This window comes from Scyliorhinus torazame, chromosome 21 (assembly GCF_047496885.1).
Source record: "Scyliorhinus torazame isolate Kashiwa2021f chromosome 21, sScyTor2.1, whole genome shotgun sequence".
In the NCBI taxonomy this organism is placed as follows: Eukaryota; Metazoa; Chordata; class Chondrichthyes; order Carcharhiniformes; family Scyliorhinidae; genus Scyliorhinus; species Scyliorhinus torazame.
This window is the reverse complement of record NC_092727.1, coordinates 104033411-104049858: the sequence shown is the minus strand read 5'-3', so window position 1 is coordinate 104049858 and position 16448 is coordinate 104033411. Positions and strand designations below refer to the sequence as shown.

At 48.4% G+C, this 16448-nt stretch overlaps 1 protein-coding gene across 2 annotated transcripts in view; it reads left to right on the top strand.

Annotated features, from left to right (window-relative positions):
- LOC140398453 (neurabin-2-like) overlaps positions 1-16448 on the top strand; it is a 282584-nt gene that overhangs the window by 173484 nt on the left and 92652 nt on the right. For both annotated transcript variants that reach the window (XM_072487146.1, XM_072487147.1), the window contains 2 exons: positions 4280-4400; positions 13401-13505. In XM_072487146.1, coding sequence (XP_072343247.1) covers positions 4280-4400; positions 13401-13505 — 226 coding nt within the window. The remainder of the gene's footprint in view (positions 1-4279; positions 4401-13400; positions 13506-16448) is intronic.

Below are 16448 nucleotides of genomic sequence, written 5' to 3'. Positions count from 1 at the left end.
CATTTATTGCCCATCCCTAATTACTTTTGAGGGGGAAGTCAAAAGTCAGTGACATTGCTGTGGGTCTGGAGTCACATGTAGGCCAGACTAGGTAAGGATGGCAGATTTCCCTCCCTAAAGGACATTAGTGAACCAGATGTTTTTTTTTTATGACAATTTACAATGGTTTCATGGTCATCATTAGACTTTTTCTATTTCCAGATATTTTATTGAGTTTAAGTTCCATCACCTGGATCTTGGTGTGATTCGAATCCGGGTCCCCAGATCATTATCCTGGGTCTCTGGATTACTAGTCCAGTGACAATACCACAGTGCCATCACCTTCCCAGAGTGGTGCCAGAGCCCGCAGAGAAGCTGTTATTGCCGCGCCTGCATCACGTCGTACCCCCCTGACTCCCTAGTTTTAAACCGAGACGCCTAGTTCTAGATTCTCCTACAAGAGGGAACATCCTCTCCACATCCACCCTGTCAATACCTCTCAGGATCTTAAAGATTTTGATCAAGGCGCCTCTTACTCTTCTAAACTCATAACCTGTCTAACCTTTCCTCATAGGACAACCCTCCCATCCCTCCCATTCCTGGTATTAGTTTGGTAAACCTTCTCTGAACTGCTTCCAACACATTTACATTTTTCCTGAAATAAGGAGACCAATACGGTACACAATACTCCAGATATGGTCTGCCAACGCCCGACACAACTGAAGCATAACTTCTCCACTGTTGTAATCAATTGCCCTCACAGTAAATGATAACATTCTATTACTTTCCTAATGACTTGCTGTATCTGTATACTAGCTTTTAGTGATTCACACACTAGGGCATCCAGCTCGCTCCGCACCTCCGAGCTCTGCAATCTCTCACCATTTAGATAATAAGCTTGTTTTTTATTTCCTGCCAAATTTCACATTTGCCCACATTATGCCCAATTTGCCATATTTTTGCCCACTCACTTAACCAATCTAAAGTGCTTTGTAAGCCCCCTTATGTCCTCCTCGTAATTTATGGGAAGGATTTACCACCTCCATTTTTGTTGGCTTGCAAGGTGCCGCGATCAGGATCCCGCCCACAATGAGCAGGACCAAGTCTTGCAAGCTTAAGTGAGCTTAAAACCCACTTATGTATGCTGTCCCCAGATTTAACCGGCTCCCGGCATCTATGGACCTCCCAGGGAGATCCCAGACAGACGTCGGATTAGTACTGATCCGCACAAAGGTGAACCAGGCGGAATGGCACCCAGGGGGATTCCCGCCATCAGAGGCCTCTGCATAGTCAGGGACAGGTTAGGGTGGCCTCCTGGTCTTCCTCCTGGCACGTGGGAACCTTGGTGCTGCCTGGCTGGCACCTTGGCTCTGCCACTCTATCACTGTCAAAATGCCTGAGTGGCACTGCCAAGCTGGCAGGAGCACTGCCAAGGTGCCAGGGTGACAGTGCCAAGGGTCAGGGCCCGAGATATAGAAGATAGGAGCAGGAGGAGGTCTTTTGAACCTTTGAGCCTGCTCCGCCATTCATCACGATCATGGCTGATCATCCAACTCAATAGCCTATTCCTACTTTCTCCCCATAGCCTTTGATCCCATTCTCCCCAAGTGCTATATCCAGCCGCTCTTTGAATATATTCAATGTTTTAGCATCAACTACTTCCTGTGGTAATGAATTGCACAGGCTCACCACTCTTTGTGTAGAGATGTGTCATGCCCATGAAAAAGGAGGATGGGGGATGTGCAGGGTGGGTATGAAGGGGCCTCCGCAAGGTTGGAGGTGGTGAAAGGGGGAGCCAAAAGGGGGATGGGAATGCCTGAACTGGGAGGCCCTCAGCGACCCCATAGCAGGGTGTCATCATTTGGGGGGGGGGGGGGGGGGGGGGGGGGGGGGGGGGGGTGGTAATGCCCATGTGTGTGGGGGGTGACATTGTCCGTGGGGGACCCTCAAGCCCATTTGGAGACCAGGGTACCCTTTCAAAATGGTGGCGTGATCTCTGAGGAGCCGGTCGGGCCATAGGGTTCAGCTCCACAGTGACGAAAATAATTCTAAGGGCGAGATCTAGCGATTGCATTCCGCCCGAAAAGCAGCGCAGGAGATCTCACTTCAGGGGTCTACACGGCTTGGCACGCCTTGTCAGATCTAACGCGATCTCGCGAAATGTCGCAATGTGAATCCTGCCCATTGTGGGCACGATCGCTTTCTGGGAAATCTGCATATAAGAGACAGCTAATCTCACTCTAATATGCGTTCCCAAGATCTAACCAAGGTGTGGGATCTAACTCTCTCGCCTTGGTGACCTTGGGCGAGCGCCGTTCAGTGCTGGTCTCCAACAAACGGGGAGCAGACAGAACAGCACTCCCAGGGAAGACCCTCAGGTGCTTGCCCTCTGGGTAGGGTGGCACCCTGGCAGAACCACCTGGGTTCCAATCTGGCATTGCCAAGGTGACCAGATGGCACTGCCAGCTGGCAAGAGCACTGCCAGGATTCCAGGCTGGCACTAACAAGGTGCCAAGCAGGCATTTTTCACACGGCAGGAAATGGTCGGTGTGCCCTGCACTGTTGTGGGAGGATGCAGGGGTTCTGAGGACCCCCTTATGCATGAGTTGGGGCATGAGGGGAGTTTGGGGGCGTGTCGGCAGCTCGAGAGATTAGGACGCCATTTTTACATGCATTGAGGAGTTCCTGCGAGCATTCCCTGCTGAGACCCCCGATCTACTCGGATGGGCATTAGATAGTGGGGACTTTCTCAGCACTCCGAGCGCCACCAAACACCTACCTAATCACCGCTATGGGACTCTGTGCGCTAATTGTGCGCTAGCCCGGAGAGAAACTCCCCAGGGCCAGAAAATGTGACTAAGTGTGGTTCGATAACGGTGGTTTTTTGCGACAGAGCCGGGGAGAAATTCCCAACAAAACCCACCTGAAATGATCTTGGAAAAGTTTCCGTTAGATTGCACCGGTTATATATCATGTTAGTCAATATGTTACCCCCTAAATCATGGGCTTTTATTTTACGCAGTACTCATTGATGTGGCACCTTAATAAATGCCTTGGGGAAATCTAAGTAAATCAACAGCCCATCGAGTCTGCACCGACCCACTTAAGCCCTCACTTCCACCCTGTTCCCATAACCCAAAAACCCCTCCTAACCTTTTTTGGTCACTAAGGGCAATTTATCATGGCCAATCAACCTAACCTGCACGTCTTTAGACTGTGGGAGGAAACCGGAGCACCCGGAGGAAACCCACACAGACACGGGGAGAACGTGCAGACTCCGCACAGACAGTGACCCAGCAGGGAATCGAACCTGGGACTCTGGCGCTGTGAAGCCACAGTGCTAATCACTTGTGCTACCGTGCTGCCGTGCTGCCCTTGATGTTAGACTTCTGATACTGCTAGGCTCAGCTTTCCCAAAATGCTCATTCCCAAGCTCCATTTGAGACAAACTCCACCTCATCCATTACTCTATTGCAAACATCCTACTTTTTTTTCTCTCGCTGTCTTTGTTGACCTATAATGGTTTCCTATCCCACAACAAAATGTTTTCCTTGTTTATAAAATCTACTCTGGTCTCTTGGCATCATTTTCATATAATCTTAGAATGTTTACAGCACAGAGGGAGGTTTATTGGTCCATTGTGTATGTGCTGGCTTCCTCCAGCAACAACCTCAAACCGTATTCCTCCACTTACGTAAACTAATCTGCCTACTGTGGTCGACCAGTGCACTGGTCCCTCACCTCCACCCACTCCACCGATGGTAGCAGAGGCTTCAAGCGTCTTATCATAATTCCAGAATTACTTTCCTCCGTTTTCTCGCTTTCTGGATGCCAAGCCAACTTCACACGTCTCCTGTATACTTACATGTTTCACAATGCCATCAAACATCCCCCTGCTCCCCCCCCCTTCAAACTTGGTGTGGGTTCCTCACCCCTCTCCACACTTTTTTATTTAAAAAAAAAAAAAAAATTTTAATATAAATTTCGAGTACCCAATTAATTTTTTCCAATTAAGGGGCAATTTAGAGTGACCAATTCGCCTACCCTGCACATCTTTTGGGTTGTGGGGGCAAAACCCACGCAAACACGGGGAGAATGTGCAAACTCCACACGGACAGTGACCCAGAGCCGGGATCGAACCTGGGACCTCGGTGCCGTGAGGCTGCAGTGCTACCACTGCGCCACCATGCTGCCCTCCACCCACCCACCCCCTCCACACTTAAGGACACTTTTGTTATGTTAAAAGCGTCATGTAAGTAAATTGTTTGCTGAACTGAAATGTACGTCTTTCTGACTCTAGATGGTGATGGCCTAGGAATCAGTATCATCGGAATGGGAGCTGGAGCTGACATGGGATTGGAAAAACTGGGAATATTTGTGAAGACAGTAACTGAAGGAGGAGCCGCTCACAGGGATGGCAGGTATGGGTCGATTTGTTGCAACCAACATATAATAATCTCGAATTCTGTGAACCTACACATTGTACCTGTGCATTCTATAATACAGCAGGAGATGCGAATTATTGGCAGTCAGCCTTGAAGAGTAGGTTTGACCCAAAAAGTGACACATTTCTTAATCAATCAAGCATTGTCAATTTGCTTTGTATTTTTATGCAGTTTAGGAGACGTTGAATATTTTAGCAAATAATTAGTGAAGGCCGGAGGATAAAACCGTGCCTCATGATTAATTTCGAAAAAGACTACTTTTCGAATTGAGAGATAATTTACTGAGACTTACATTTGTCCTGTTCACTGGTAGAGTTAACCTGTAGTGAAATCATAATTATCTGCTGATTAAAAAGAATGGTCTCATCTAGATCTTTAATGCAAAGCCTATGAATTGCTAGCCTCGCATGCATCTGATTATAAGATAATTGGATTTAATGGGTCAAAATTCCATGATATTGCTGCAGTGCTTATTGGTGTTGCAACAATTTGCTGCTGGTTAGAGACGCTGGGTTTGCAAATGGGATGAGCCCTGTGCATGGGGAAGGTACAAGACAGATTATTCTGAAGTATACCAGTGATTATTGGAGTCACCAAACACCCAATATCCGATAATCTTATTTTTATGTTGCTGTAGTATTCTAGAATATATTACGAGTGGACCTCACAATACTGGCTTCTCGCACCTAGATGGAAACTGGTACTCTGCAGGGTAGGAGCTTAGCATTATTAGTTTTAGCAGCAGTCACCTGTTTCAGACCAAAATTACATTCCCAAAAAGAGCGAGCAAGCTTTGCAAGCTATTTGCACTTTGAAATATATTTTAATAGTGCTTCGCTGATCCTCACAAACTATGGCTGCCTATCTGGATGAATCATTGAGCCATTTTTTAGATGCAATATTTCTCACGATGCAATGAATAGATAATTTTCTCTATAATTGGAATGGAAAATGCATCCATGAAAGGCACGCTGTCTTTCGAATAATTCATTGGCAACACCATTTGATTGGTTTCAAGGAGTGAGAAAGTAAGTTGTTGGCGAAGCTTAATGTACTCCAGCACTGTACCTTTAAGACATGCCCCTGCAAGCATTGGTTTATGTCATTGTTCAAGGGATCTGCCACGCAGCTAGAAATACGGCAAGTCTCAGGATGTGGTTACTCGGTAACCCTGCTGAAGGGAACTGCGAGGAAAAAAAGAAGTGACTGGTTACAAACAAATCACCTACAGAAAATATCAATTTCTTGTCCAGCAAAACCAGGATGGCAATTTTATTTTTAATGATGTTCCTTTTAACTGTGTCCCTTGATCATAATTTCTTTTTGTTAATTTGAATTCAAATGAAAGAACAACATATCTTTGTGTGTGAATGCTGTCACTAAGTGGCATTTGCCCACATAAGCACCTCCTTGATCTTAACACTCGTCTTTAAAAATGCCTCTTGTTCCAGAGCTGCTTTTCTGTGTAACCAGCTTCTGACTGAAGTACCGCAAGAAATGGCCAAATTATGGTGGAACAGGGCATGATATGTCCTGTTTTAGAGACAAAGGTGGAGTAACTCAATAAAATGCACAATTGCCTTTGACATGTCCAAATCTGCACTCCTGTAGATAAACCTTTGTAGTTTAATACAGTGGTTCTATCAAAGTAACTTCTGATCATTGCTGGTATTTATGCCCTTCGCATAGACTCGTGGAGTCATTTGTGACGCACAGGAAGGTCATTGAGCTCATTGACGTTCCCTCTCCTCAGTGAAAAGTAATGGAAGGAAAATCACTACATTTCTTAGCCTGCTCTTGTTGCATCAGATAGTTTCCTTTCTTAACGTTCCTCTGTCCATGAGTCTGGTGAAAAGGGAAATGAAAGTTGATTTAAAAGAATCGCCAGCAGCAGTTTGTTTTAGCAGCAATTAGAAAGGATGCAATAGTCACTGAAAATATTTGCATGTTTTGATCGGTTATGAAGGCACAACAAAACTGCTGCTTATCCAGAAAACACAAATCTCTTCTACGCTGGTGTTCCAACCTGGCCACATTCACCTCGGGCAACGGTGCAGCCAATGCTGATCATAAAAGTCGCTCTTTGACTGGGATTCACAGTCCCGCCATTGGTGGATGGGGGGTGGACAATATGTCGGAGCGGCGTGAAATGATGGCGGGAACTTGTGGCCCCACCATCGTGGTTCCATAATGGCGAGTCGCCAGTCCTGCTGGAGAGTGTCAGGAAACCATTTTGCATCTCATGGTCAGGATTCAAATGAACACATGGCTGGACCCCCCCCCCCTCCCCCTTGCAATCAACCGTCCCACCAGCAATATTTCAAGCCAGTCCAGAATGGGGTGTGCACAATACAAGACTTATCTGGAAGGGCAGGAGTCGATGTTGGAGTCAGGCGCTGCAGGTTGGGCCTTGACAGAGTAGCGCCTTGAGCAGCTGGAGGCTGAACCAAGTGCAGCATCCAGCATCAGGTGATGGTGCGCGATGAGGGCCTTTTTGTGGGGGTGCAGGTGGGGGGGAGGAAGATGGGGAGGAGAGACGCAAAGAAGTGGGACGGGCTTGGATGCCAAAAGTGAGGGGGAGGGGAAGATGGTTGTAGGGAGAGGAATGGGACCTTGATTGGGGAAGGATAACGTGAGTGAGGGGACAGGGTTCGGAGGAAGGAGTCTGTGGTATCCATTGAAGAATCCTGCGGGCTACATAGAGCACACATAACGGGAGCAAGATTGAGCAGGTTCTTTGGAGTGGAGGACAAATGTGGGAGGTGTGGTGGGAGCCCGGCAAACCACGCACATATGTTTTGGGCGTGCCCGGCACTGGAAGGGTATTGGAAGGGAGTGACGGGAGTGATTTCGCGGGTGGTGAAGGCCCGGGTCAAACCAGGCTGGGGGTTAGCTCTATTTGGAGTTGCGGAAGAGCCGGGAGTGCAGGAGGCGAAAGAGGCCGACGTTGTGGCCTTTGCGTCCCTAGTAGCCCGGCGCAGGATCCTACTCATGTGGAAGGAGGCGAAACCCCCCGGACTGGAGGCCTGGGTAAATGATATGGCGGGGTTCATTAAACTGGAGCAGATAAAGTTTGCCCTGAGAGGATCGGCCCAAGGGTTCACCAGGCGGTGGCAGCCATTTCTCGACTACCTAGGGGAACGTTAGAGGGAAGACAGATGACCAGCAGCAGCAACCCAGGGGGAGGGGTTAGTTTAGTTTAGGTCAAAGATAAAGAGGTTTTGTTACTTGTGTATTGTTAAAAATTTCTGTATTGTTATTGTTGCGTTTGCTTTGTAAGAGGGGAAAAATTGTTGCTTGGGAAAAAAATTTCAATAAAGCATATTTTTTTAAAAAAAGAAGAATCCTGCGGGGACAAGGTGAGGAAATTGGTGGTATGATGGAAAGGTAAAGGGCAATGGTATGCAGTAGGCTGGGAGCACGAGGGTCTTGCACTGACAGGTGAAGGTGTTGTTGGAAGGGAGATGTAATAAAACACGGATCCTTGGGGTGGGAAGGACAAGGGGGTGGATTGGAATTATGACTGGGGTAGGCTCTACCGGGAAGAAGGGGATGTGGACATTCACTGTAATGGTTTAAGGTTTATGAGGGGGAGTTCAAGGATGACATTGGGAAGATTAACAGTGACACCAGAGGAGAAGGAGGGCGCTAGAAACAGAGAGGGTAAAAGATATTTGAGCAAGCCTTGAAGGACATATTACTGCACCAGACCCACCGAGTGCCTCGAAGTCCAGATATGGAAATTCCGGATGAGAGTAGGGTCATCAGGTGGGCGGAGCTGCAGGTCAACTCACCTGGACAACGGAAGCGGACCCCCAACATGTCGTTTTGACTAGTTAAAGGCAATTGTATCAAAAAATCTGTGACAGGCAAAGGAGCTGCGAGCATGTGAGGATTCTCCCACGTGGCCTGCAAGGACCAGAGCCAAGATCAATGCCTCCTTACGCATGTCTGATTCCAGAGGGACACAGACACAGTCAGGTTGTCCTCTTGAATATCAGGAGTGTGCACAGGCATTAAAGTGAAGAGATGCATTAAAGTGAAAAGACAGCAGACGTTCTTAAAGTGCAACTGTACATATATTAACGAGTGTGCATCGACAATAAGCAATGATAGTGCACCCATCCCACCTTAAAGAGACCAATACTTCTTTAATTTATGTGTCCTGCCGCTGCGTCTAGGTGCTCCCCTGATATTTGCGGCAAGGCTGATGGTAGCCTGCTCACCACTATGCCCTGTTGTCTTTGATTACTCTGGCAGGCTTCCTCTGGAGGCTCAAGGCGTGGAAGGTGCCAGCTTCGTGTGGGCCTCCTGCTCTGGAGGCACATCTACCCACTGGGGCCCCAGAAACCGGAGCTGATGGGGTCCCAAACAAAGGGGAATTGAAATGGCCCACCACCTTCAAAGAGTCCTGAACGGAAGTCTGCCTGATGCTCCTTCTCCCTCTGTGTGCCTGAGGGCTTGACTTTTGAGGGAAAGGGGTACCTGGAGGGAGGTTGAGGCACCCCCACTCCTTTCTCGTGTGCCCACAGATAAAGCGCAGTCATGGCCATAGCAATGGAGTACAGGTCTGTGCGCATCTTTGGCAGGAACTGGGCATTTTTCTGGACAATCTTCTCCATGGCAGTCACCACCATCTCCATGGAGACCTCAATACACGCACATGGCAGTACCACTTTATCAACTAACAGGCAGATGGACCCTACTGCCTCGCGTGTCTCACGGTTGACGACCTCTGACACTTCTGTCTGATGTTCCCCACCTCTCACTGCATTTCCAGCATCTTCTCCAGGACCGTTCCCAAAGGCTCATCATCTGACTCAGACTTAGCTGAAGCCTCTTCCCCAGCAGTCCTCTGAGTGCCTGTGGCTTTCCCTACCGCCGTCTGCTGTGCACACGTGTTAGTGACATGACCAGCAGAGTTTGAGACCCTTCCTGAAGCAGATCTAGTGCCCACTGAGGTATGTGTCTCTGGGCTCGTGGAGGGTACAGGTGACTGCGGTGACTGTGCTACAGATGCAATGTCTTCATCAGCCTCAACATCCTCACTCCCCTGCGAGCTGGAGTGATGCTGGACCCAGGTTCAGGGACAGGCCTCACTCTCTTCTTGCTGGCATCTGTAATCAAAAGAGCTAAGAGTGAGTGGCTGCGTGGGCTGTCTCCAACATGACCCTAAGCATGATCCTTGGGTTTAAGACAGTAGGATGGTTCCTCACTGGATGGAAGGTGGACGTCGACCTCGCCCTCTGCTTATGAACAGTCCCGAAACTCCTCTGCCAGCACATCGGCCCACTCTTGTGGTGTGAGGTGCCTGAGTTCTGCCATGCCCCTCCAGTGTCCAATCAAGCAGGCCTCGAGCACTAAGCCACGGGAAGGGCACAGTGAATGCTTAGGCCGCAACGCTGCTGGGCAACCTGCGGCCCAGGGACCACATGCAGCCCCATCCGGGTTCTGAGTGCAGCCCACAAGACATTTTATTGACGTTGCCCACGTGCAGGGTTGCCACATACCGCTGATTTCCATCCATGTAGTTTTTTTTACAACCAGCATGACTGAAGTGATACACATATGAAGCAAAGGCAGGTTAAGTGAGGTGCATGATAATTGCTCACAACATTGACTGTGAGAGCCGTGCACTCCCTCTGTATCCAAAGTGTAAATATTTCTTCAATTTTTACCATTTGAAGTTAATGATCATTCAATTAATATCTAAATGATTAAGCATTTTCTATAACATATTGTGAAATATTCAGCGTGTATTTGATCTTATTAGCGGGGTCATGGTTAGTGAACAAGCCCGATTTCAATCTTGCGGCCCACTGAGATGAAGGTTACTGGCCGACGTTGCCCATCACTGGTCCACAAGCTTCCCCAGGTAAAGCACCCATGAAAATTGACCCCACTCATCCTTACAGATTAGAGCAGGCCAGACCCAGGTCATTCTGGTTCTAGCTTAACACTGAAAAATAAAAGGGACAAGATAGGACGTATTAATGCTGGCTCCACTTTTGCAACCATAATCATGATCAGTGTCCTCCAAAGAGAATGTCTTCACTGTGAGGAATTCTCACTTTGGCTTGAAGTTTTAACCAAAATCTAACCAGCACTTGCAAACCCAAATTTTTTTAAAGTCACTCTCTTGTGATTTGAGTTGCATCGAGGTTCCATTGAATACACCCAGCTTGTAGTCTGGTGCTCAAAATCCATTGGTAACTTTATTGCTCATGAATTATTGAATCAACTCTTTTAAAAGAATTCTGAATACGTAAATTTGGCCCTATTTCCCCAGTGTATACCTTTGTTCTCCTTAGCTCTATTTATAAGTGCGCTGATAGGATCATTAAACTATAATGTATCTTTCTGAGGCAGGAATTGCCTCTCCCATTAAACAATGAGGTGTGATTGTAAAAGTCAGTCAGTCACTCCATTGATTAAATTGCACTGTGACCAGGGTCATGCCTGAAGTCATACAGAAACATTCACACATCTTTGACTGAGCACAGTGTTACAGATGCATAATTAGCATGCAAATAAATAATAAATACAGTGCATTTTATTTTAAGAGGGCCTTGTGCGTAAAAGTACATGTTAACCCTTTCAGTATCACAGTGCTAAGCTTAGATATTCTACAATGTGCAGAATCTATACTTCAGTCTGTACCATTGTCTCCTGGCCCAATTCTGTTCTTTTTGCCATGGCCACACATTAGTTAGCTTGAGAGTGAGCATGTGGCACGAGTACCGTCATATTTTGGGCTTAATGGGGCACTCAGAGGTGAATGAGCATGGTTTGCTTCCTCTTCTGTGAGAACACACCTGACCTCCCATGTGCAACTTGTATTTGAGAAAATATTTAAATGTGAACACCCAGAATTCAGGTGCGCCCCCCGGGACAGGATAGTCAGTGTCCACACCCAAAACAGACACTGGAATTACGGTACCATGGAAGTAAAGTGGGATAGGCAAATTGGTATGTCCCAGCTCAGTTTTACTGCTGCCTCACGGCGCCAAGGACCCGGGTTTGATCCCAGTCCGGGTCACTGTGTGGAGTTTGCACGTTCTCCCTGTGTTTGCGTGGGTTTCGCCCCACAATCCAGTAAAATCTCTCTGGCTGGCTCTGACAGTCTGTACACAACAACAAGAACAGTTGCCTCCTGTATTGTACCCAGGTGTTAAAACTTGCACATTACCTTCATTAAGTTTTGATCTGGGCCCTGTGTTCCCGTGGAAACAGAGTCACATTGGCTAGTCACAGTACAGATTATTGTGTGAGGCCCACACAAACACGGGAAGAATGTCCAAACTCCACACCGACAGTGACCTGGGGCCGGGATAGAACACCGGTCCTCAGTGCGTGAGGCAGCAGTGCTAACCCATGAGCCACAGCACAGGATGTCGTTAGAGATCATGTTTGCCCTTTCCTAACTGCTCCATTTTGCCTTGAATTAAAGGAGGCAGTTTGAACAAAACCATCTTATAAAATCCATGGGTTGAAACGAGGCTAAATGGGACACTTTGCAAACCAAGTGCTGATTCCTTCACTTCATATTTACTGCTATCGTTTACTACAATGCAAGGAGAATATATATGTTTGGAAGAGGATTCAAATGGAACCATGCTTGTACCTGACTCCGTGGCACAGTTCAGAGTTGCCCTCATAGAACTGTAGAACCCCTACAATGCAGACGGAGGCCATTTGGCCGATTGAGACTGTACCCCCCACCAAAAGAGTACCCTACCTAGGCCCACTCCCCACCATATCTCCGTAATGTCAATTAACCTACACATGCTGATGAATTTTGCTTGATCAGGGATATGTCAACTCGGATTCCTCAGTCACACACAGTCCTGGGATCCCTGAAAGATTTTGTGGCATTGTTGAGTTCTCTCTACTGTTGTCTTATTTTGCCTTGCAATGTTCCTTCAAGTATTCACCACAGCTGCAGCACCATTTGCTGCATCATGCTGTGGTCAAATACAAGAACAAAGTTGTCACACTAGGAGCGGACTTCTTATGAGAGCATGGATTCAACGGAGAAAGAGCTCCTGCAGGCGATGTAACATGATAAACAAAAGATGGATCCCTCCGTTTCAGTATATGTGTGGTACAGTTGTCATAATAATCTGGGGCGGCATGGTGGTTTAGCACTACTGCCTCACGCCGCCAAGGATACGGGTTCGACCCCGGCCCCGGGTGACTGTCTGTGTGGAGTGTGCACATTCTTCCCATGTCTGTGGGCCTCATCCCCACAACCCAAAGATGTGCAGGGTAAGTGAATTGGGCGCGCTACAAATTGCTCCTTAATTGGAAAAAAATAATTGGCTCCTCTTAAATTTATTATTTAAAAAAAATAAATAATAATCTGTACTGTAACCAAACCACCCAAGAATTAGTCCCATAAACATTTGCTGCTAGAATTTGAAGCCAAAATCTCTGTTCCGTTCCATGCAACTGTGTCATGAAACCACATTTTACTCATGTCTGTAAAGCTGCCGGCTTTTTAAAGCAGATTCTCAGCTGCTTTTCGGAATAAAGATTTTGCACCGTAATCCTGGGACTAAATCCTGGAACTCCTTCCCAAAGAGTGCCTACACCAGAGGGACTGCCGCGGTTCAAGAAGGCAGCTCACCACAAGGACAGTTAGGGATGGGCAATAAATGCTGATGTGGTCAGCAACGCCCACATCCCGTAAATAAATTTTTTAAGAAACTACAATTCTAACTCTACTCCAGTCCATGGGAATCATTTTTCAAGTAGGCTTTGAATGCGGCATGTTCTGTGACAATAGCCTTGCCACTTACTCTTTATGTTGCGATTGAAACTTTAAAAAGCCCGTAAAATTGTTGCTTGCTACTTGGCTGCGATATCTTGCAGATTTCTATCATTGTGATTGAAGCGGATTTGGACCGGCCGCTGTAGAGGGAGAACTATTTCTATTGGATAAATGCTATTTGTCCTTCTCTTTCCCTTTTTCAGAATTCAGGTGAATGACCTAATTGTGGAGGTGGATGGAATCAGCCTGGTTGGAGTAACCCAGAGCTTCGCAGCTTCGGTTCTTCGAAACACAAAAGGCACTGTCAGGTAAATACTGCTCACAATCTCCGAAGAAATCCCGGGGCAACTAGATCTTAAGCATAGGCGACTCAAAATTTCTGCAGAGGTTCTTTCAATCAGGGTAGACCATTTAGGACAGAGACGAGGAGAAAATCCTTCGCCCAGAGAGTGATCAGCCTGTGGAATTCATTACCACAGGAAGTTGTTGTATGTTTTCAAGAAGCAGTTAGATGTCGCACTTAGGGCGAAGGCGGATCAAAGGATATGGGGGAAAGTGGGGTTAGACTATTCAGCCATGATCATAATGAATGGCAGAGCATGCTCGAAGGGCTGAATGGCCTCCTCCTGATCCTATTTTGTACGTTTCTATGTTGAACAAGAAGCCCCTGAGAAAGTAGAAATTGCTAAAGTCACAGTCGAAGATTGCTCTGCCCACTCACTCAGGCCTCCCCTAGCCCATTCAAGGAATTTTGCACTCATCCCCTACCCTACCTACAAACCCATCAGCAGGGGTGCGTAGTGTTCCTAGAACCCCGGGACTTAGGCTCTGGGGACTCAGTCCTGTCCACTGCAGCTTCTGACGCTGCTGAGACTATAGAGCTGGTGGCCAGATCCCGAAGGCCGGACTTCCTTCCGGACGAGGGGCGGAAATCCCGGGTGCGATTCTCCGACCCCCCACCGGGTCGGAGAATCGCCGGGGGCCGGCGTTAACCCCACCCCCGCCATGTCCTGAATTCTCCGCCACCGGAGATTCGGCGGGGGCGGGAATCGCGCCGGTCGGCGGAAATCGCGCCGGTCGGCAGGCTCACCCCCGGCGATTCTTTCCGTCCGCGATGGGCCGAAGTCCTGCCGCCGTCAACCCATGCCAGCCAGCGTGGATTGAACCACCTTTCGAACGGCGGGACAAGGCGGCGCGAGCGGGCTCCGGGGTCCTGGGGGGGGGGGGCGTGGGGCGATCTGGCCCCAGGGGGTGTCCCCACGGGGGCCTTGCCCGCGATCGGGGCCCACCAATCCGTGGGCGGGCCTGTGCCGTGGGGGCACTCTTTTCCTTCCGCCTTCGCCATGGTCTTCACTATGGCGGAGGCGGAAGAGACCCCCCCCCCACTGCGCATGCGCGAGGATGCCGTGAGCGGCCGCTGATGCTCCCTCGCATGCGTCGCACGGCAAAGTCATTTCCGTGCCAGCTGGCGGGGCGCCAAAGGCCTTTCCCACCAGCCGGCGGGGCGGAAATCACTCCGGCGCGGGCCTAGCTCCTCAAGGTGAGGGCTCGGCCCCTCAAGATATGGAGAATTCCGCACCTTTGGGGCGGCGTGATGCCGGACTGATTCGCGCCGTTTTAGGCGCCGGTCGGCGGACATCGCGCCGATTGCGGAGAATCCCGCCCCTAGTCTCCAGGCAATGAACGCTTGTTGGAGCATTAAATGGCTGCGGGGCATGCAGTATTAGGGAGGATGTTCCCCGCTGACACATCAGGTGGCACGAAGGGAAACCCCGTCAGCCTAGAACTTCTGGCCACAACATTCTTTCAGTCAGGTTTTTCTCTGTTGCCAGTTGTCTATGACCCTTGTCCAAAGTTCACTTCTATTCCATAGTAGGCATTTCGGTTAAATACCAATAGTTTCATGCTGACTACATCATTTCCTTAGCTGCAGGTGACATTAAAGCTTTTGACTTGCTCATTTAATTCTTAGTGTCGCTTCAGCCACTGAATGTAACTGCATTTCCGAGCGAACAGCCGTGTGGACACTCTTACATATTTGTTGCTGCTTGTCAAGAGTTATTCAGTATCAGCGCCTCATTAAATTGCCCTTCTCACACTCCTTTCACAGCCCCTTATTTTTAAGATCAGTTGACATTTCCACAAGCCCACCGAGCCAAACGTCCTCTGAAGCTCCCCCCACTGTGTGTGCCCCCCCCCCAGCACTAGCCGAGAGCCTGCATTGCATTCTCGTGTCTCCTATTCCCCCTCATGCCCTCTCTGAACTCATGTTGTTCATGGGACCCACTTCCTGCTCCCTCAGCCCTTTTAAACTACTCACCACATTGAAGGTGCTGTATCAATTTAAGTTGTTGTTGTTTCACTTCATCTATGTGTCAACTACTCATTCACAGGAAGCTAGGACATCAGGTGTGCTTAGCCGATAGAGCTGGGAAATGGTCCCAATAGGTTCAAACAGCTGGACCTGAACCAGCTGATGAGAATGAGTATCAGTCTCACTGAGTGTGGCGATGTGCAATGTTATGTTAGTTCCTTTGGTTACAATGATGCTGAAACATATTAATATAGTGACAGCATGCTCAAAATTTGATGGAAACGATCCAGTCAGGAGAGTGCAGTAATAGGGAAAAACCTATAAGTAGGGATTTGCACCATATTTATAATTGTAGCAACGTATAGTTTGAACAGATGAACATAGGCATTAAGCGGATGATTTTCGCTAAAGTCTTTAGGTGTTATTGAGTTTTGAGGTGGTCAAGAAGGGGTTCGAAGCTACAACGCCGATTTAGCTTGTGTTCAACTTGAGCTGGATCAAGCTCAACCTCGCACAGGATGACATACCATTTACCCTGCGGAAGGGCTCACTCCACACCCTTTCCTCCAAGATGGGTCCCAGCTCCTCCTCCCACCTGGCTTTCACCTCTTCCACCGAGACCTGCTCTCCCCCTGAGACCTGTCCATATATCCTGGACGTGCTGCCCTCTTCCAATCCCGAACAGGAGAGTATCTTCCCCAATAAAGTGGACGGTGACTCTATCGGGAATGTCGGAAATGTCCGTTGCACAATGCCCGCACCTGAAAGTATCTGAAGGTATCTGGTTCCCCAAGTCTTGCTTTCTCCTTCAACCCCTCCAAGCTGGCAAACCGCCCCTCCAGAAACAAATTCCTCACCCTCTCCAGCCCCTTATCTTTCCGCCCCCCAAATGTGGCTTCCAGTTTCGTCGGCTCAAACAAATGATTCCGACAGACAG